The sequence below is a fragment of the Ahaetulla prasina genome, chromosome 3, assembly GCF_028640845.1.
Source record: "Ahaetulla prasina isolate Xishuangbanna chromosome 3, ASM2864084v1, whole genome shotgun sequence".
Taxonomy (NCBI): Eukaryota; Metazoa; Chordata; class Lepidosauria; order Squamata; family Colubridae; genus Ahaetulla; species Ahaetulla prasina.
This window is the reverse complement of record NC_080541.1, coordinates 178,433,247-178,455,125: the sequence shown is the minus strand read 5'-3', so window position 1 is coordinate 178,455,125 and position 21,879 is coordinate 178,433,247. Positions and strand designations below refer to the sequence as shown.

Genomic DNA, 21,879 nt, shown 5'->3' with positions numbered 1-21,879 from the left:
AGTCATTTTATTTCTGTTCTACAGGAGCCCTGAGCCAAGTGCCTACCCTAGAAAGTAAAAACTTGCCTCCAACTCTCATGGATCAGCAATTGATATTAGCCATTGTAGGCTCTGTCTCTATCACCTGCCTGACCATATTGTTTGCTCTCCTGGCCCTTTTCCTCATCAAGAAAAATTGTTTTCATCGCCGCCGCACCTTTACCTACCAGTCTGGCTCAGTAAGTGCAATTGTCGCTGGCCCATTCACCTTCCCTTCTCCAATGATCTTGATTGCTTTCCATCAGCATTCTCTTTCTTTGGCACTCTAATACCTGTGTCCCCATGCTGCTGACTTGTCTGGTCCACAGGGTTACCTGCGACTATTCTCTCCCCAAATCCTCTCACAGGGAGAAGAAACTATTCTGCAATTCAACTCAGGCACCCTGACCCTGACCCGCCGGCCCAAACCACAGCCTGAGCCACTCAGCTATCCCATCCTGGAGTGGGAAGACATCAAGTTTGAGGACATGATAGGGGAAGGGAACTTTGGACAAGTCATCCGAGCCATGATCAAGAAAGATGGCCTGAGAATGAATGCTGCCATCAAGATGCTGAAAGGTGAGATGACTATTAAGGATATCGGATAACCCTTCCCTCTCTAAATGTCTATGGAGATTCTCAGTCACCAAGGTCACAGTTGTCCCAAAGGTGCTTTTTTCAAAAGGCAACTGGACTTTTTGGTTTTTCTTTGAAGGCATTTCTTCTTCAGCTGAAGAAGCTTCTTGGATGAGAAGGAAACGTCTTCAAAGAGAAATCAGAAAGTCCAGTTGCCTCTTGAAAAAGCACCTTTGGGACCTTCCCTCTCTAGCGGAATGGTTGAATGATTAGACCACCAGCTCTGATTCCTGACCTCTTAACTGGAGGTCATGGGAGAAATGTTATTAACAACAACACAAATACAAATTCTTCCTGTACAATGCAAGATTCTCCTCTAGCAGATGCACCAGCCTCTCCTTGCACAGAGGAAGCCAAGGGTGCTTGCTCAGAGGACAAATTAAAGGGTATCTGAGGCTATAAAATCATGGATATTTAGAATATATTTGCACCACATAGTTCAGTGATGGCTAACCTTTTTGCCATTGTGTGCCAAAAGTGTGCGGAGTGTGGGGGGGACGCGTGCACGTGTGCCCACACCCATAATTCTATGCACTCCCACCCCCTGCGCATGCGTGCGTGACCCCCTCCATGCTCCCCCCGCTTTTGGCACGCGATGGCATGGTGGGCCCAGTAGGCCTGTTTTTTGCTCTCCCCAGGCTCCAGAACCTCTCTAAGAGCCTGGGCAGGGAGAAAATGGCCTCCCACCCCCCGAAGGCCCTCTAAAGGCCAGAAATGGCCCATTTGCCAACTTCCTGTGGGACTGGGAGGCCCATTTTTTGCTCTACCCAGCCTCCTAGAGAGGCTCTGGAGCCTGGGGAGAGCAAAAAAATGGGCCTTCCCCACCTCTCCCAGACCCTCCAGGGGCAGGAAACAGCCTGTTTCCCTACTTCCAGGTGGCCCAGAAGGCCCGAAAATCAGCTGGAGTGCACCGGAGCTGAACTCGCGTGCCCACCGATATGGTTCTGCGTGCCACCTATGGCACACGCCATCACGGACATAGTTAAATAGATGAAACTAGTTTCATAACAATCCCCTCCTTAAATCTAAATCTATGTAAGAAACTAGAGAATTGTTTAGTTATTAATTACTCATTTACTTATTAACCATTTTTAAATACAGTCCTACTCCATAAAAGGCTTCATAATTATAAAAAGGTAAAGATAAAACAAGCAAAATAAAACAATTACCTCCACACTATGAAGAAACAATTTCCTCAAAATTCCCTCAGAACAGAAGATTAAAAAGCTAAATCCTCATAAAAAAGTAAAGGTAAAGGTTCCCCTTGCACATACCTGCTAGTTGTTGCCGACTCTAGGGGGCGGTGCTCATCTCCGTTTCAAAGCCGAGGAGCCAGCACTGTCCGAAGACGTCTCTGTATTCATGTGGCTGGCATGACTCAACGCCAAACAGAACGCTGTTACCTTCCCACCAAAGGTGGTCCCTATTTTTTCTACTTGCATTTTTATGTATTTCGAAACTGCTAGGTTGGCAGAAGCTGGGACAAGTAACGGGAGCTCACCCCGTTACACGGCAGCACTAGGGATTCGAACCGCTGAGCTGCCGACCTTTCAATTGACAAGCTCAACGTCCTAGCCTCTGAGCCAATGCATCCCCAAATCCTCAATAGCTGTGCCTAAATGCAGATTATCTATTATTTTCAAAAGACCCTATAGAATAACACAGTTTTTATGCACAGAATTTCTTGGTGCACAGAATTTCTTGGTGCACAGAATTTGCACCAAGACAAATTCCTTGTGTGTCCAATCACACTTGGCCAATAAAAATTCTAAAAAAAAATTAAAAAAAATTCTATTCTATTTACTGCCCTCCTGAAAGACAGCTGGATAGTGAAAGATCAAACCTTCAGCCTTTTTCAAAAGCTTTAACCTTCAGACTCTTCCACCTAAGAACAGCCACCCTCTTCTGAGTCTCTGCTATAGGAGTAAAAGAGACTCTTGCAAGACTTTCAAGATCCTATTATTATACCCTATAACAACAGCCTTCTGTTGTTATAGGGTATAATAATATGCTGGGGGTTGAAATCCACACATCTTGAAGTTGTCAAAGTTGAGAAACACCACCCCCATAACAATGGAGTTCCAGTAGTTCAGGAAATGTTTGTTTCCTGATCTGGCCTCCCTCAAAGACTGACAGTAGTATGGAAACACATTAGTTTCTTTGCTCTCACAGAATGAGAAGCTTAAGAAGCCACTCAGTCGCAGCTGATTTCATATATTACATTGTAAAATGTAAACATATGGATGCAACACCTGAATGCAACAAATCTTTGTTCCCCTGAATGATTGTAACTAATATTGCCAAAAATTTTCTATTTTCATAGCAGTCCAAGGCAGTGGTGGGTTCCAACCAGTGTTACCAATGGTTCGCTTCACACACGTGATTTGCGCGCGATTTGCGCTAATGCCAGTAAGCTTAACAAATGAAGGACTTTAATTTGTGGGATGGGGCTTCTTTTTAGTAAATCAAGAAACTCCTCTCCTGGTTTACTATGATGCTTCCACCCACTCATTGATCAAGTTTTGACAGATGACCAAACCTCTGGTTAGAATTTTCCTTCTTCCTCACCCCCAACCTATGTTATTAACAATAATTGCTTAAAGTTTATTTTTCTATTGGCTGGAAACCCACCAATATCTTTTCTTTAGTTATTCTACTTTAAACTATGCGTTACCTTAAAGTGCCACTTGGAGAAATCTTTACTAAGTAAGTTCAGCAGTGAGCCATGGGAGTAGTACAATTTATGCACGCATATTTTCTGCTGATTCTGATACAGGAGGAATAGTTGTGACTATTTACACCTGAAGATGCCCGGGGCAATGAGCTGAGAATCTTTTCCACCAAATGTGCAAATTTACAACCACATCAGTAAAAAAAATTACAACCCGTTGTAATCCTCATGCTAGCTACCTTTCCTCATTGAATTTGACAAAATTGGCATCCTCATCATTTCATTTCAGAATTTGCCTCTGAGAATGATCACCGGGATTTTGCTGGAGAACTTGAAGTTCTTTGCAAGCTGGGGCATCATCCCAATATCATCAACTTGCTGGGAGCCTGTGAGAACAAGGGTGAGTGGCAGTGACTCAAAATAAAATAATCTCTGCATTTAGATCAGGGATTGGGAACCATGCCCCTTTATGACTTGTTGACTTTGGTGACTTGTGGACTTCAACTCCCAGAATTCCTGAGCCAGCCATGCACAGCCAAAGTTACCCTAAATTACCCCTGACTTAGATTAAGAGAAAATTAAGAAAAAAAAATCATTATTTTCAGTACCTATCATTATTTCCATTTGTCTGCTTTTTTTTCTCCCAAAATAAAGCATATTGGTTGATAATGCTATCTATGGCTGAAGAGACAAAAATAATGATTTAAAAAATAATAATCTCTTACATGGCCATTAATATTTCTTTCTCTCTCCATCTCTTTTTATAGTAATTTTATTTAAACATTACAATTAAACAGATAAAACTTAATATAGACTGAACATCCAAAAGAAGAAAAACAGAAAATAGAAAATGCAGAAAAGAGGAGAGGGAAAAAAATGATTTCTCATTCTTCACCATGGACCTCAGCCCTGCTTTCACAAAGATGCCTTCAGTCTACCATTCTTCCCCCAGAACCCTGATTCAGGAAAACCAGCCTTCTAACCTACATCCCTCTCATCTCACACGAGGGTGGTTCTTAAGAAAGACCTCCCTAATTGATGTCACAATATAGACAGTGTCAGTACGAGCAAAATGCTACCTGAGGAAGATCAACTGATTGGCCCAGAAAGGCACTGTCCAATATTTAATTGATATGACAAAGCAGAAGGCTGTGTCTCCGGAAGCAAATACCTTCCACACAAGTCCTGCTGCATAGAATTGATAGACTAGCAAAGGAAAATAGATTGTCCAAACTGTCTCTCCACACTGGCATTAAATGGCATTAAAACTGCAAATGCATTTTAATGTATACAATGAAGTATGTTAGAGCAAACATGTCTATGCACAGCATCCATGTCCAAACTTTTTATTTCAATAAATTTCTAAGTGGACAGAAGCTGAAACAATCACAAATATACCGACCACCAGGGAGCAGCACATGATCAATTAGTCTCTCTCTCTCTCTCTCTCCTCTAAAAGCATAAAGGAAGATGAACTGTATATGTTGTTGTTGTTGTTGGTAGTTGCGAAATCATATCCGATCCTTTGCTACCCCAGGGACAATCTTCCTCCAGGCCTTCCTGTCCTCTACCATCCCCTGGAGACTATTTAAGCTCATGCTGACTGCTTCCGTGACTCCAACCAGCCACTTCATTCTCTGTCGTCCCCTTCTTCTTTTGCCCTCAATTGTTCCCATCATTAGGCTCTTCTCCAGTGAGTCCTTCCTTCTCATTAAGTGGCCCAAGTATTTCAGTTTCATCTTCAGGATCTGACCTTCTAAGGAGCAGTCAGGGTTGATCTCCTCTAGGACTGACTTCTTTGTTCGCCTTGCAGTCCAAGGGACTGGCAGGAGTCTTTTCCAGCACCAGAGTTCAAAGGCTTCAATTCTTTGGCGCTCAGCCAAATATATAGAAATGTATATAAGTACTATCAAAAGATAAATGACATAATTTTGTAAATGTTATACAAACTAGTTATGTTGTTTACATATTTAAAGTAAGCAAACAGTGAATATCTTAGGTACAGAAGTTTCAACCCCTTTTAACCAATAATTGCCAAAGTTATACTTTTCAAACATTTTCTGTCTTTATATTCTGGGTGGAGGGTGGGGAGGGAAAGAGGCAAACAATTGGAAGGGCTACAAACTTCTCCACCTGCCATATTCACTGTTATTTTGAATCTATACACAACCGAACACAAATAATCAAATTTGCAAAAAGAGATCATATTTCGCTTGGCACCATTTAGTGGTTGGATCACTTTTTGTTCCCTTCCTAATTCATTGAAATGTGATTTGAATGGAGTGCTGAAACTTTGTTTAAATGTGATGGGATCTGAGCTGGTTATCAAGAAAAGCAGTTGAGGTTACAGCATCTGGCTCAATCAAAGAATCTTTGAGTGGTCAGCAAAGTCTATTCCTATTAGGAAACTTTAATTACAAGTGCTTGAGGTATTGAGATGATACAGTTTGACAGACTTTGGCTTAACCTTCTAGGTTACCTATACATCGCTATTGAATATGCACCCTATGGGAATTTGCTAGACTTCCTACGCAAAAGCCGAGTGTTGGAGACAGATCCTGCCTTTGCCAGAGAGCATGGGACAGCCTCAACCCTCACATCCCAGCAGCTCTTGCAGTTTGCATCTGATGTAGCCAAAGGCATGCAGTATCTGAGTGAAAAACAGGTTGGTATGCCAAGCAGCCTGATTCTCTGAACTCACAGATCAATTATTTGCGTATCTAGTTTCTGTTTCTGCTGTGTTTCACAAACACAGAATGGCAGAACTGTGACCATTGTAGGAAATGATGTCACAGGACTAGTTCAAGTGTTTTCAGAAGGAATTATTGGGAATTTTAAGCGCTAGAAGCAACTGGGTATTGTCCTTGTATGAATTAGAACTGAATGAACTAGAATTTTGAATCACAGACGGTCTTGCATTTTCAAAGAAATCCTTGAGAAATTTAGGTATGAGATGCACCAAGGAATTCTAGTCCGTTCATAGTAGAACATGTGAGTGTTGTCATTGCCCGTAAAACAGTGGCATTCTCTGCCACTAGCTATAAGACTTATTATTGTTGCCTCTTTCTTAGTTTATCCATCGAGATCTGGCTGCCAGAAATATACTGGTTGGGGAAAACTTGACCTCCAAGATTGCTGATTTTGGTTTGTCCCGAGGAGAAGAAGTTTATGTAAAGAAGACAATGGTAAGTTTAGTAGAGAATCACAGCAAAGTGGGAATTAGATTAACTAGAATATTCCTTAAGAAACACTCTCCCACATTGCCCAGGCTTCTTTTCAGTGGTGGAATTCAATTTTTTTTACTATCGGTTCTGTGGGCTTAGCTTGGTGGGCGTGGTGTGGTTTGGTGGGTGTGGCTTGGTGGGCGTGGCAGGAGAAGGATACTGCAAAATCTCCATTCCCACCCCACTCTGGGGCCAGCCAGAGGTGGTATTTGCCGGTTCTCCAAACTACTCAAAATGTCCGCTACCAGTTCTCCAGAACCTGCTGAATAAGCACCCCTGCTTCTTTTCCATTTTGAAGAAAAGAGTGTTCCATATCTTTGACTTTGTTGTCTCTCCTTCTTCCCCTGTTTCTGATTCAGGGACGTTTACCAGTTCGTTGGATGGCCATTGAATCCTTGAATTACAGTGTATACACAACTAAGAGTGATGTGTGAGTATCCTATCCTTTGAGAACAGGTTTCCAATTTCAAATGGTAGGCAACGCTCAATCTTTCACAAAGTCTTTTGAGCCTTTTCTCAGCTGACATAATAAGGAAGATATGTTGTGGACAATGTTTGATTCAAGCATTTCCAACTAGCTTTATTCTAGGTAGATTGTTCATGCTGGCTAGAACTTATAGGAGCTGACATCCAGCAAGTTTTTAGATGTTGAAAGACATATAAAATGACTTACAATTCGTAAACAGAAGGTACTGACTTTTTAACATGTTCTTTTCCTTTGTAGATTAAGTAAGGAACCAAAACCAAAATAAAACATAAAAGACCCAACACATTCTATTACTAGGCTAAATGTACTAAAGGCCCACAACCCACATCCTAACTTATCTTTCTGTTGCAGGTGGTCTTTTGGGGTCCTTTTGTGGGAAATTGTGAGCCTGGGTAAGTTCCTATCTAGTGGGAACAGGTTGGACTTTGTTCCCTCAATTGTCCTTCCATAGTCTGCATCCTACTTGGGGCCCACACTGCATTGTACAGTGTGTTCTTCTCATAAGTTCCACTTCCTCAGACTTTTCTCTGTGGCAAGAATCCTGGCTGAGCCAACGCCGGTACAGTCGGTACCGTGGCAAACTCTGCAGACTTTATTGAAAGCCCATTTGCACCAACGCCGTCCAAGTATGTGCAACGGTTGAATTCGGGGCGCAGACAGCAAGAGGCGAGTCCATCAGCGCATACATGGCGCCCTGAGGAAAGCCTCAAAACATTGCGAGTACCGAGACTTGGATGAGGCATTGCTGGAGCAACTCATCCGCGGGGTCAGGGACATCCGTTTGCGGAGGCGGCTGCTGTCTAAAAGCAACCTAACCCTGGCAAGCGCCCTGGTCGAAGCCAGGGCCCACCAGATGTCTACCCAAGCGGCGGAAACCCTACAAAAGCAGGTCGCACCAACGGCTGGTGCGAAATCAACCCGGTCCACAATGAAAGGTCCAGGCCGAATCGGACGGTGAGGAGGAGGAAGGAGTCTTCCACACGGGAGGCGGAGAAAGAAGACCCGGGGTGACTGCGTGAGTTGCGGAGGGCAACACCAACGACAACAATGCAGATTTAAGGATGCAACTTGTCGGCGATGCGAAGGAAGGGCACCTAGCACAGGTCTGTCGAGCTCCCCAACCTTCCGCCAAAATTCAAACCGACCAATCAGAGCGGAACGCGGCGGCCCGTGATTGGTCAATTCAAAAGGCGCGGTTGAATCAGACTGTCGTGAGAGTGGGTCACGCATCAACACGCCTAGAAAAAAAATCTTTACAAAGGCAAAGATTGAGGGGTGCCGTGCCGATTGGAGGTGGACACGGCTCATCGATCACGATCATGTCCTGGGACACTCTCGTGAAAGCCTTACCCGCCATCGCAGCGCAAGCTGCAACCACAGAAATTAAAGGTACAAGACTACCAGGGAATCGCATCCCTGTTCGAGGGTAACGTCCGTCCACGTCGAGTATGGACAATACAAGAAAACTCTGCCCATCACCATCGTCGATGGGACCCTGCCAAGCTTGTTGGGACTGGACTGGTTCGAGCATTGGGCATGGGAGTGACTGGAATCTTCAGAAACGAAGTCGACCTCAAAGACGCACTCATGAAAGAATTTGGGGCGTTTTCAGAGACTGCCTGGGCAAGTACACGGGACCCCTATCTCTTTAACTTAGACCCCAAGTTGCCCTATCCGTCTAAAGGCTAGGAGGGTCCCGTTAGCCCTAAAGCCCAGGATTGACCGGGAACTGGACAAGCTAGTAAACCAGGAATTCTAGTGCCAGTTGACCATGCTAAGTGGGAGACCCTATAGTCACCCCAGTCAAACCGGACGGGTCGGTCCGGTTGCGCTGACTACAAGGCAACAGCAACAAAGCGTTGCAAAGTCTTACCCGTCCGGTGGTACAGCACTTACTGCACTCAATGGGGCAAGGGCAAGTTTTGCCAAGCTAGACTTGGCCCAAGCCTATCAACAGCTGCCCGTAGATAGCAGCACAGCCAAGCGCAGACAATTGTGACTCACAGAGGGCTTTTAAGTGTACCCGGTTACAGTTTGGGGTTAGTGTGGCTCCAGGGTTATTTCAGAACCTAATGGAGCGGCTATTGCAGGGCCTACCAGGGTGGTACCATACTTTGACGATGTACTGGTATCCGCTGAGAATCTAGAGGAATTAGGGGTAAGGCTGCGAAAAGTTTTGGGCATTTTCCGGTCTGCGGTCTCACAGTTAAACTGAACAAATGCCAGATCGGGGTTGAATCTGTGGAATTCCTGGGCTACCGGATAGACAGGAAGGATTCACCCACTGAGAGCAAGGTGCAGGGCCATCAGGAAGGCCCCGGTTCCAAAGAACAAAACGGAGTTACAGGCATTCTTAGGTCTGGTCAACTTCTACGCGTATTCTTAAGGAATAAGGCAACAGTAGCCGAGCCGCTGCATAAATTACTAGCAAAGACGGCTGCATGGTCTTGGGGAAAGGCGGAAGCTAGGGCATTCGAAGGGTAAAGAATCTCCTATCGGTGATAGCCTCCTTATCCAATACAATGGCACGCTGCCATTAGTGTTAAGCTGCGATGCATCTCCCTATGGGGTGGGGCTGTGCTCAGCCACAGGTTGCCAAATGGCACAGAAGCCCCTATTGCATACTACTCCCGAACCATGTCATCAACTGAAAGGAATTATAGCCAACTTGATAAGGAAGCCTTGGCTATAGTCTCCGGAGTAAAGAAATTCCATGAATATGTATTTGGTCGTGATTTTGAAATCATCACGGACCATAGACCTTTGCTAGGTCTGTTGGCAGGCGACCTAGCGCCTGCACTTCGCCCAGACTGACCCGATGGACTATCTTCCTGGCAGCGTATTCTTACAAATTACTACACCGGCCAGGAAGGAATTAGGGCATGCAGGCGCCCTGAGCAGATGCCCGTTACCAGAGACTATCGAAGACCCCACTCCGGGATACCAGTTCTGCTAATTGACTCTTTGGACTCTGGCCCAGTCACATCCAAAGAGGTGGCTCGGGCTTCAGATAAGGACATTACAATAAGAACTGTAATTGGTTGGGTACAAGAGGTTGGCCCGCTGCGCGGGCGGCGTTTTAAAGAGTTTGTAAAAAAGCGTGGGAACTCTCGGCTCAAGGGGTGCCTGCTATGGGGGATCGGTGGTGATCCCGGAGAAATTGAGGAAAAGGTATTGGATCTCCTTCACGAAGGTCACCCAGGGATCGTGAGAATGAAGGGTCTAGCGAGAAGCTATGTGTGGTGGCCCTTAATGGACTCGGAAATTGCTGAAAGGGTAGGAAATGCCAGGCCTGCCAGGAGTCCAGACCGCTACTAGCGGCCCCGATTCGGGAATGGGAGAGACCCCAGGGCCCTGGTCTAGGATCCATATCGATTTTGCGGCCCCTTCCATGGCCAAACCTTTCTGGTAGTAGTCGATGCCTACTCCAAATGGCTGGAAATCATTCTCATGAGATCCATGACAGCCGAGGCCGTGATCTCAGTCCTACGGCACCTATTTGTAACCCATGGGTTGCCCGACACTTTAGTCTCCGATAACGGCCCGCAATTCACGGCAACCCAGTTTGAGGGGTACTTGGCAGAGGAGGGCATCCGGCATGTCCTCTCGGCGCCTTTCCACCCTGCGACGAACGGCCTTGCAGAACGTTTCGTTCGGAGCGCAAAGGAAGCATTGTCCAGAATCAAGCCAAGCGATTGGCAAACAAAAATCGATACATTCCTAGCAGTCCAACACAGAACCCCCTGTGTCACAACTGGCCGCAGCCCGGCCGAACTATTAATGGGTAGGAAGCTTAGGTGCCCACTAGACCGTTTAAACCCAAACTACACACCAGATGGTTACAAAGGGGCATACGGTAAAACAAGAGAGATGGCAACAGGCGACCTAGTGTGGGCACACAACTACAGCGAGGGCCCGACCTGGTTAGCAGGAACAATCCTAGAAATAACAGGACCAAAGTCATATCTAATAGAGTTGGGGGATGGCCGGGTATGGAAGCGCCACATAGACCAGATAAGAAAACGCATAACAGGTAATACAGAATCAGACGAAACATGCCCTGACTATTCAATGTTGGAATCCACAGCTGACTCAAACCCGGGGCTAACGCGGGACTTATCTGAGTGCCGGGAGGTCCAGCGACGCCAACTGGTTCATCCTGAAGACAGCAGGGAAGACTCTGCAAATAATCCAGGGCCGGATGGCCTAGAGGAGGAGCTGAGAGGAACAAACAGTCCCTCCGGCCAGCTCGACTCACTCCCAGAGAATGAATTGCGCAGGTCTGAAAGAGTCAGGAGACGTGACTCTTGCGTGATTACGTCGAAAAATAAGATGTACATTTTATGTAAATATTGGTAAAGTGTTTTCTGGGAGGGAAGGAGTGTAATGTATCTTTAAAAGTTTTGGCGGGAAAAAAGCACGTTGCTGATTGGTTGAAGCCACCGGCTAAACTGTATATAAGGAGAGGTTTTCCCGGGCACTGGCTGCTGGGTTCACCATATAGTAAAGAGCTGTTGTCACTATCCTGGTCTCCTGCCTCGTTATTGCCCGAATCTAACACAGACGGTCTTGCATTTTCAAAGAAATCCTTGAGAAATTTAGGTATGAGATGCACCAAGGAATTCCAGTCCGTTCATAGTAGAACATGTGAGTGTTGTCATTGCCCGTAAAACAGTGGCATTCTCTGCCACTAGCTATAAGACTTATTATTGTTGCCTCTTTCTTAGTTTATCCATCGAGACCTGGCTGCCAGAAATATACTGGTTGGGGAAAACTTGACCTCCAAGATTGCTGATTTTGGTTTGTCCCGAGGAGAAGAAGTTTATGTAAAGAAGACAATGGTAAGTTTAGTAGAGAATCACAGCAAAGTGGGAATTAGATTAACTAGAATATTCCTTAAGAAACACTCTCCCACATTGCCCAGGCTTCTTTTCAGTGGTGGAATTCAAATTTTTTTACTACCGGTTCTGTGGGCTTAGCTTGGTGGGCGTGGTGTGGTTTGGTGGGCGTGGCTTGGTGGGCGTGGCAGGAGAAGGATACTGCAAAATCTCCATTCCCACCCCACTCAGGGGCCAGCCAGAGGTGGTATTTGCCGGTTCTCCCAACTACTCAAAATGTCCGCTACCAGTTCTCCAGAACCTGCTGAATAAGCACCCCTGCTTCTTTTCCATTTTGAAGAAAAGAGTGTTCCATATCTTTGACTTTGTTGTCTCTCCTTCTTCCCCTGTTTCTGATTCAGGGACGTTTACCAGTTCGTTGGATGGCCATTGAATCCTTGAATTACAGTGTATACACAACTAAGAGTGATGTGTGAGTATCCTATCCTTTGAGAACAGGTTTCCAATTTCAAATGGTAGGCAACGCTCAATCTTTCACGAAATCTTTTGAGCCTTTTCTCAGCTGACATAATAAGGAAGGTATGTTGTGGACAATGTTTGATTCAAGCATTTCCAACTAGCTTTATTCTAGGTAGATTGTTCATGCTGGCTAGAACTTATAGGAGCTAACATCCAGCAAGTTTTTAGATGTTGAAAGACATATAAAATGACTTACAATTCGTAAACAGAAGGTACTGACTTTTTAATATGTTCTTTTCCTTTGTAGATTAAGTAAGGAACCAAAACCAAAATAAAACATAAAAGACCCAACACATTCTATTACTAGGCTAAATGTACTAAAGGCCCACAGCCCACATCCTAACTTATCTTTCTGTTGCAGGTGGTCTTTTGGGGTCCTTTTGTGGGAAATTGTGAGCCTGGGTAAGTTCCTATCTAGTGGGAACAGGTTGGACTTTGTTCCCTCAATTGTCCTTCCATAGTCTGCATCCTACTTGGGGCCCACACTGCATTGTACAATGTGTTCTTCTCATAAGTTCCACTTCCTCAGACTTTTCTCTGTGGCAAGAAAACTTCTTTCATTTTGTCTCAGAAAGATGAAGTAATCAGAAAACATTCATTTTGGAAGCAAGCATAAAATGTGAACAATTTGAGGATTCTCTTGAGGGAGAAGACAAAGTTTAGTTTAAAGTTTACTTTAAGTTCCTTAGTTTAAAGTTTACTTTAAGTTCCTTATCTAGCATCCCATCTCATGCTTGTTGCTTTGATATTTTCAACAACGTTGCATCTTTCACTGGATGGAGACAAAAGATAAGATGGTACTAATATAGAAATGGACAGTTCTGGAAGAGATGGTAGCATTCAGATACCAGCTCTGACTTGGTAATTAAAGGCTGCTATACATATGCATTATACCCCCAAATGGGTAAATATGGCATTTTTTCTGGTCTGTCTTTCCTCTTGCTAGGAGGGACACCATATTGTGGCATGACATGTGCTGAACTTTATGAAAAGCTGCCGCAAGGATACCGCATGGAGAAGCCTCTCAATTGTGATGATGAAGTGTAAGTAGAGGCCTTGTTCAAATATCCACTTTCTGCATATATATATTTTTAGAATAGAATATAATTTTTTATTGGCCAAGTGTGATTGGACACACAAGGAATTTGTCTTGGTGCATACGCTCTCAGTGTACATAAAAGAAAAGATGCCTTCATCAAGGTACATTTTCATTCTTTACCATCTAATGCAGGGGTCTCCAACCTTGTCAACTTTAAGACTTGTGGACTTCAACTCCCAGAATTCCTCAGCCAGCAAAGCTGGCTGAGGAATTCTGGGAGCTGAAGTCCACAAATCTTAAAATTGACAAGGTTGGAGACCCCTGATCTAATGTATATTCCATTGATGGTAACTGGCAGACTCGGACTAGATTTTCACATGTTCCCATTATTTCATTCTGGTGGAAATGATAAGGAGAAATGAAAACAGACTACAGGTACTCCTCAACTTACAACAGTTCTTTTAGTGACCGTTCAAAGTTACAATGGCACTGAAAAAAGTGACTTATGACCATTTTTCATGCTTACATCCTTTGTAGCAGCCCCATGATCATATAATCAAAATTCAGATGCTTGGCAACTGGTTCATACTTATGACCGTTGCTGTGTCCTCGGGTCAGGCAATCACCTCTTGCAGCCTTTTGACAAGCAAGCTCAATGGGGAAGCCAGATTCACTTAACAACCAGGTTACTAATTTACTATCACTTAACAATGGTGGTAAAAAATGGGGCAAAACTCACTTACAAATGTCTCACTTAACAACAGAAATGTTGGACTCGATTGTGGTTGTGAGTCGAGGACTACCTTTCAGAGTAGACCACCCTGGAATTTCCTCTTCCATCAATGTTTTGATGTTGTTGTTGTTTTTAATTCATCATTTCCTCCTGCAGGTATGAATTAATGCGGCAATGCTGGCGGGACCGGCCATATGAACGTCCACCATTTGCTCAGATCTCAGTGCAGCTCATCCGCATGCTAGAAGCTAGGAAGGTATTGATGTCAAAAGATAATCCTACTGTGATCTAAACAATTGCTGTGACCTCTACAGAATTTATAATCAGATATCATTGCCCAACGTTACCAGTAGAATAGCCAAGGCACTGTTTTCATGGCCTTCAGTTGAAAAAGTCACAATGTCAACTGTCTCTCTCACTTTACTTCAAAATGATGGGATACAAGTAGCCCTTAGAGATATAAATCAATAGGTTTATATCAAACAATTGTCCCAAAGCATGATATAGACTTTACTTTTAGCACTATCTCAGTGTAAGGTGAATTACTATTATCATTTAATCTGTAATCAAAACTAGAAGGAAAATGTAATTTCAAGCAAAGGATGAGAAGATATCTCCCTTCCGAGTAGTCTTTAATATTATTCTGTTTCTCCTTTGCCAGGCATATGTGAACATGGCTTTATTTGAGAACTTCACTTATGCAGGAATTGATGCAACGGCTGAGGAGGCATGAGGACTTAACTTTCAACTTTGGCAATAAATATAGCCCAGATGATTGGGACTTTCTTGTGCATTTGCCTCCTGGTGATGTCAACAATTTATCATACAGACTGTGCTGGGCACAGTGTACAGATGGATGCTGTTAGTTTAGAAGATCCTGCAGGAATCTAACATGTCAACTTTCCCTAGAGTGGAGGAGGGTACCCTTGAATGGATTTTTCCAAAATGTGGAGCTTTTGAAAACCAAACTTTAAAGGTATTTCCTGTGTAAGAGAGAGGCCCTTCACTCCAACGGAGAACATTGTCTAAAGTGCTCCACCATACTGGGGAAAAAAAATATCTAAGAAATTTGGGACCCAGTCAAGGACCCAGTGATTACAATGCACACCATACAAGAAAAGACAGGCTCACATTACTGCAAAATTCCTTGGATGGTATTACTGAAAAGGTGGGGCTGTTGGCAAACAGTGCAATTCATTCCAGAACCCAATTCTACACGGAATAACATCTATCCATAATGATCAGTTTCATCAGCCCCATGAACTAGTTCAGATCAGGAAAGCAACTCCACAGGAAAACTAAAGCTACTTTTATTGAGACTGACTATAATTATGGAATCTTGTGAGTTCACTGTCAGATCTGCCATCATACCATTTTGGGCTCTGCTTTACTTTGATGGCAGCCTACCATAACAGATTGGGAGGGGGGATGACAGGAACCAGAAGTGCCAACCAGAGACAACAGTTGAATGATCCAAGGACATGGGCATGGGAAAGGAATATGAATGCCCACTAAAGAGGCACCAAACTGTAGAACTCTTACCAAAACAACTAATTTGAATTTTATTAGACACTAGCAAGATGAACAAGGGAGAGGATCTGGGAGAAGGGAAACTTACCAGGTTTATGCAGAAACTTTCAGATCTGGCTTTTCCTACACTGTAACCACTTGGCTTTAATAATAGTACACCTTTCACTACGACCGGAGTTAGGGTCTTTCTTTAATAAACACCTTTCTCTCCTAAACAATCTGGAAGAGGTCTGACACTCATCGTGAATTTTGGAGGCATCTGCCTGAGCTGCTTCCAAATGTTTTTCCCCCCCTCACTCTTGACTTTAAAAATGCTTCAACCCCTTTTGCCTAAGTAATTGTTCCTGCATATTAGGAATGCATACCCTGCCATAAGTCAACTTGCTTACTGTCTATACCTTTTTCCTCATTTCATTTCTAAACCACAAACTCATAATATTCCTGGAAAGTTAGGAAATTACATAGGAATCTCCTTCAAACATGTTAGCCAGATCTCAAAATAATATTATGCCTCTTTGGAATGATATTAAAAATACTTATTAAGATAGGACAAACTGCAACTATCTTTACTGGATAAAATCTCTGTAATTAAGATGAATGTTTTACCAAAGATGCTTTTTTTGTTTCATGACTTTACCAATGCTTGTAACTTATACTTCAAGTAAACAATGGCAGATAGATATGTCTAAGTTTATATGGCAAGGGAAATAACCAAGAATTAGATACAAACTATTTCAAGATGCTAAGGAAGGAGGAGGTTTGGGCTTACCAGATTTGAAATGGTATTTTGATGCTTGTTGTTTGATCTGACTAAAAGAGTAGATGACTCTCCAAAATAAAAGATTACTCAAGCTAAAGGGCCATGAATTAAATTTTGGAATGCACAGCCATTTATGGTATGATAAGGTTAAAATAAATGTTAATTTTAACAATCACTTCGTTAGACATGCAATCCTAAGAGTTTGGAATAAATATAAAATAAGGTTCTCTGTGAAGATGCCTCTTTTGGTGTCTCCCCAGGAAGCCTTTTTTAGAAAAGAAATGGTAGCAAGGCCAGACTGGTGGATTATGGTCAAATAACATTATTTCAATTATAGTGACCTTATTCTGAAATCTAAAGAGGAGTTAGAATTAGAAGGAGGTGTTTGCCATTGGTTTACATATTTACAATTGAATGAAAGATTTTAACCAGACAAAAAGTGTTATGGATTTGATTTTCTGAAAAATGAATTGGATATACTATTGCATAGTAGTGATGAACATATTATTACTCAGGTTTATAAACTGTTATTGAATTTGAATTTGAAGAATGAGTATGTAAAGCATTGTATGATTCAGTGGGAAAAGAACTTTGGATATAATATAATGTGTGAACGATGGGAGAACATGTGGATGAAAAGTTTAAAATTCACATTAAATTATAACATAAAAGAAAAACTTTACAAGATGATATATCGTTGGTATTTAACACCGGATAAGTTGTCAGGAATGTATAAAGATATTTCAAATTAATGTTGGAAATGTAAATGTAAAGAAGGAATGTTTTACCATTTATGGGAGACATGTGATAAATCAAAGAAATATTGGAGAAGGATTCATGTCTTAATACAGAAAATTCTTAAAGTAAATATATATCCTCCCTTATTTTACCATTATTTTCATTTTTCTTTGTATTCCTGTATTTTATATGTTGATAAACTAATAAAAAATTTTGATAGTAAACACGTTAACCGGATCAAGATACATAATATACCTAAGAGTTGACTATCGTATCAGCCCTCTCTTCTGACAGGATTTCTAGTGAGGAAATCTATGAGTTCCACTAGGATTTGGAGAAGGCGGTGATTGGTGGAGATTATAGATCAGTTGAAGCCATCAGTAAGGAAAGCACTGTAAAGAATTCCAGAAACTTTTATCTATGAAATTTTACACATCTACTTGCTTAGAAACAAAAAGGATCCCGAACTTACTGTGCCATAGTAAGGGAATTCCTTTCAAGCTGAAGACATCTGTGCCTCACTGTTTCTAATGGTTCCCCAGAATCATTAGAACTTTGAAAAATAAGTTAGAAAAATAGAGAGGCATTTATTAGCTCCTCCAGGTAGCCACAATGTAAACAAAACCAAATGCAAAAAAAATTTAAAAGCCTTATTATCACTTTAGAGAAAACTAATTCAAACTATTTTCCATGGGTAAGTAACTTTTTTAAAGGCTTGTTATTAAAAGTTTTAGTTGAATTAATAACTCAAACTCAAAAAATTAAAAGAGAGAATAAAAGCTGCAAAATAAAAGGGGCCTCTGGTGGCTCAGCAGACTAAGTCTGTCTGTTATTAACACAGCTGCTTGCAATTACTGCAAGTTCAAGCCCCACCAGGCCCAAGGTTGACTCAGCCTTCCATCTTTTATAAGGTAGGTAAAATGAGGACCCAGATTGTTGGGGGCAATAAGTTGACTTTGTATATAATATACAAATGGATGAAGACTATTCCTTAACACAGTGTAAGCCGCCCTGAGTCTTCGGAGAAGGGCGGGATATAAATTCAAATTTAAAAAAAAGAGAGAAAAGAAAAAAACAAGTAAAGAACTTCTTACCTTATCACGATAAGTATAAACAAAGTCACTATCTCTTCACTTTATTTTAATTTTGAGATATAAAACTTTTTATGGATAACTGAACTCTTAATTATAGGCAAATCCAATAAGCAATGTATTTTTCAATCCAGGTATCAACAAAAAAATCCAATGTCCTAAAATAATTATATTAGCTAACAAATCAACTTTCAATACAATAAGCAAATCCACATTTAGCAGTGGTGGGTTTCAAAGTTTTTTACTACTGGTTCTGTGGGTGTGGCTTGGTGGGCGTGGCTTGGTGGGTATGGCTTGCTGGGCATGGCAGGGGAAGGATACTGCAAAATCTCCATTCCCTCTCAATCAGCTGGGACTTGGGAGGCAGAGAATAGAGGGGGGCGGGGCCAGTCAATCCAAACTACTCAAAATTTCTGCTACCAGTTCTGGAGAACCTGCTGAAACCCACCTCTGCCATTTAGAACACATAAAGCTATCCCAGTAATCTAGAGTCCCAGTAACCTAGTAGGAACAAGAGTAAATAGCTCAGGCAATAGAGAAGCCTGTTATTAGAACACAAAGCCTGCAATTACTGCAGGTTCGAGCCCGACCCAAGGTTGACTCAGCCTTCCACCCTTTATAAGGTAGGTAAAATGAGGACCTAGATTGTTGGGGGGGCAATAAGTTGACTTTGTAAAAAATATACAAATAGAATGAGACTATTGCCTTATACATTGTAAGCCGCCCTGAGTCTTCGGAGAAGGGCGGGGTATAAATGTAAACAAAAAAAATAATAATTTAACATGACAAAAAAAATTCTCTTTTAAAGAGAACAAACTCACAAAGATCCCTTATCTGAACCATAAAGTAAAATTACGGTATTTACAATTATTTTGTATTCAAAACAATTAACTAAAAGCCAATTTAGAAGTTGTCAGACTAGAATACATAAAGTCCAGTATGCAATGTTTTCTAGTCATAACATATCCCATTTTAATCCTGATCAAAATTGCTCTTAAAACTAAATGATTATTGATCTTTATCTCAAATTTATTCAGCTTTATAAGGCAGTTTTGTATGTCTAGCAAGAAGAAACTGTTCCAATTATTCTCTGGGGTTGGCATTTTTATTTTTATTTTTAAAACATCTGATTTTTTTTTTATATATCCAATGAAAATTCTTGTTCATGTTCTCCCCAATCAGATAAGCTTGTTTTGCAAATCTTTTTCTGTAACTGCTTCTTCTGGGAACGGACAGTTCATAAGAACACACAATACAACTGATGTTGTTTCAATGTCTTGGGGCAGTTCTTCAAAAATGTCTCTGAAAGCTATTATAAATTGTTTATCTTGTTATCTCCAATATCAGAAATAATTTCCCTTTCCCACAAAATGCAGTTATTCCTTAAAATTAATTAGAAAGTGTTAATAATCAAAATCAAATATTCCAGTGTTTTGTGAGTCCTTAATCCATTTACTCCTTTAATCCCTTAATGCATTTACACCAGTCTCGCAGTTACATGCATGCAATTTGCAATGTTTTTTGCTGGTTTCTAGCAGAAAACATCATTCAGGAGAATGGATTCACTTAACGATCAAGTGATTTGCTTAATGTCTTTGTAGTTAGCAAAGTGGTTAGCGAAGTGATAATTTAGTGTCCTTTGAAGGCTCTGTCTACAGCTGGAGCAAATATGACATACTCCCTTGTCTTCCAGTTTCCCCACCCTCTAGACTCTAGAACAGTGATGGCTAACCTTTGCCCCCGGCACGCAATGGCCCGGTAGGCCCGTTTTTCTCTTTCACCTGGCTCCAGAGCCTCTCTATGAATCTGGGGAGGGTGAAAGTGGCCTTCCTCACCCCACCCCACCCAGGCCCTCCAGAGGCCAGAAACAGCCCATTTGCCAACTTCTGTTTGTACTGGAAGTGACTTTTTTGCTGTCCCCAGCCTCCAGAGATTCCTAGAGAGGCTCTGGAGGCTGGGGATACTAAAAAAGTCACTTTCTGTCCACCCAGAAGTTGGCAAATGGGCCGTTTCTGGCCTTTGGAGGACGTCCAGGAGGATGGGGAAGGCCGTTTTTAACCCCCCCAGACTCATAGAGAGGCTCTGGAACCAAGTTAGAGAGAAAAACGGGCCTTCCCCACCACCCCCCAGGCCCTCCGGAGGCAGGAAACAGCATGTTTCCCTATTTCTGGTGGGCTCAGAAGACCCAAAAATCAGCTGGCTGAGTTTGCGTGTCCACTGATATGGCTACATGTGCCACCTGTAGCACACGTGCCATAGGTTCTCTAAAATCGTTAGTCTGCCATATTCCTGAGGAAGTTCCCATGGCAGGGATGAAATTCAGCAGGTTCTGACAGGTTCTGGAGAACCGGTAGTAGAAATTTTGAGTAGTTCAGAGAACTGGTAAATACCATTTCTGACTGGTCCCAGAGTGGGGTGGGAATGGAGATTTTGCAGTATCCTTCCCCTGCCACGCCAACCAAGCCACGCCCACCAAGCCACACCACACCACACCTACCAAACCACGCCCACAGAACTGGTAATAAAAAAAATTGAATTTCACCACTGCCCCATGGGTAGGTAACTTTGAAGGCATTATTTCATTATTATTATTTTTAGGCTCACAGGGATGACATTATTAGAGTGGAAAAGAATAATATTTTCAGCTTTTTTTTCATAGCTGAAGAGTTGGGAGATGGCTATTATAACATATATTTTAACTCTTTAAAGGGGGATATGGCTTAAAATAACTTATTTCACTTAAATTTTAATGGCAGAATTTTGAAGGCTCAAGACACCTGGAAAAATGAGCGAAGATCATATTCAGCTTAAAGACTGCAACTTACTCAACACTGTCCTACAACTTCCAGGATTCCTGATACTGACATTCCCAAAATGGGCCTCTGTGGCTCAGGCTGCTAATGCAGTCTGTTATTAACAGCAACTGCCTGCAATTACTGCAGGTTCTAGTCCCACCAGGCCCAAGGTTGACTCAGCCTTCCATCCTTTATAAGGTAGGTAAAATGAGGACCCAGATTGTTGGGGGCAATAAGTTGACTTTGTATATAAAATATACAAATAGAATGAAGACTATTGCTAACATAGCGTAAGCCGCCCTGAGTCTTCGGAGAAGGGCGGGATATAAATGCAAATTTTAAAAAAAATGTCTTAGCCATTAAGAGGTAAATGATATGCACTGGACAAGGGTTCAGATCCATCATCCAAAAATTGTTTTAAAGAGTGTAGGAACAAGAAGATAGCATCTGAAAAAGTAGATTTTTTTTTCTGGATTGAAAAGATGCAGCTGGTTTAAGGTCGGATCAACACACCTTAACCATTATATGAAAATGGCTCTACTGGTTAGTATTAATGCATACAAATAATAGGAAATGAAATCAAATGCATCCTCTTAGGATACCAGGACAGAGAAGACTCATTTGGATTTGTGGTGGAAAAGGTTTCTTGTATTATTAAGTCATTATCGTATCAGATTTTACTGTGTGTCAGCAGAGGTGAATTTATAATAAAGGCAGAAGGTAGAACAATCCAGAAATCTCCATATCCCTATTTCAGCAAAAGCTTATCTATTCATTACCATGATATACAATAAGTGTAG

The 21,879-nt window shown here is 42.1% G+C and overlaps 1 protein-coding gene across 4 annotated transcripts in view; it reads left to right on the top strand.

The window, feature by feature from the left end:
• TIE1 (tyrosine kinase with immunoglobulin like and EGF like domains 1) overlaps window positions 1-17,417 on the top strand; it is a 47,027-nt gene extending 29,610 nt beyond the window's left edge. For 3 of the 4 annotated variants that reach the window (XM_058176940.1, XM_058176942.1, XM_058176939.1), the window contains 10 exons: window positions 25-218; window positions 387-597; window positions 3,615-3,725; window positions 5,800-5,990; window positions 11,764-11,877; window positions 12,276-12,346; window positions 12,755-12,795; window positions 13,340-13,436; window positions 14,322-14,421; window positions 14,827-17,417. In XM_058176940.1, coding sequence (XP_058032923.1) covers window positions 25-218; window positions 387-597; window positions 3,615-3,725; window positions 5,800-5,990; window positions 11,764-11,877; window positions 12,276-12,346; window positions 12,755-12,795; window positions 13,340-13,436; window positions 14,322-14,421; window positions 14,827-14,898 — 1,202 coding nt within the window. In that variant the 3' untranslated portion in view covers window positions 14,899-17,417. Of the gene's footprint in view, window positions 1-24; window positions 219-386; window positions 598-3,614; window positions 3,726-5,799; window positions 5,991-6,396; window positions 6,511-6,908; window positions 6,980-7,387; window positions 7,503-11,763; window positions 11,878-12,275; window positions 12,347-12,754; window positions 12,796-13,339; window positions 13,437-14,321; window positions 14,422-14,826 lie in introns of those variants that run through there. The other variant, XM_058176941.1, reaches the window with a different exon arrangement.
• Window positions 17,418-21,879: the final 4,462 nt, after the last annotated feature.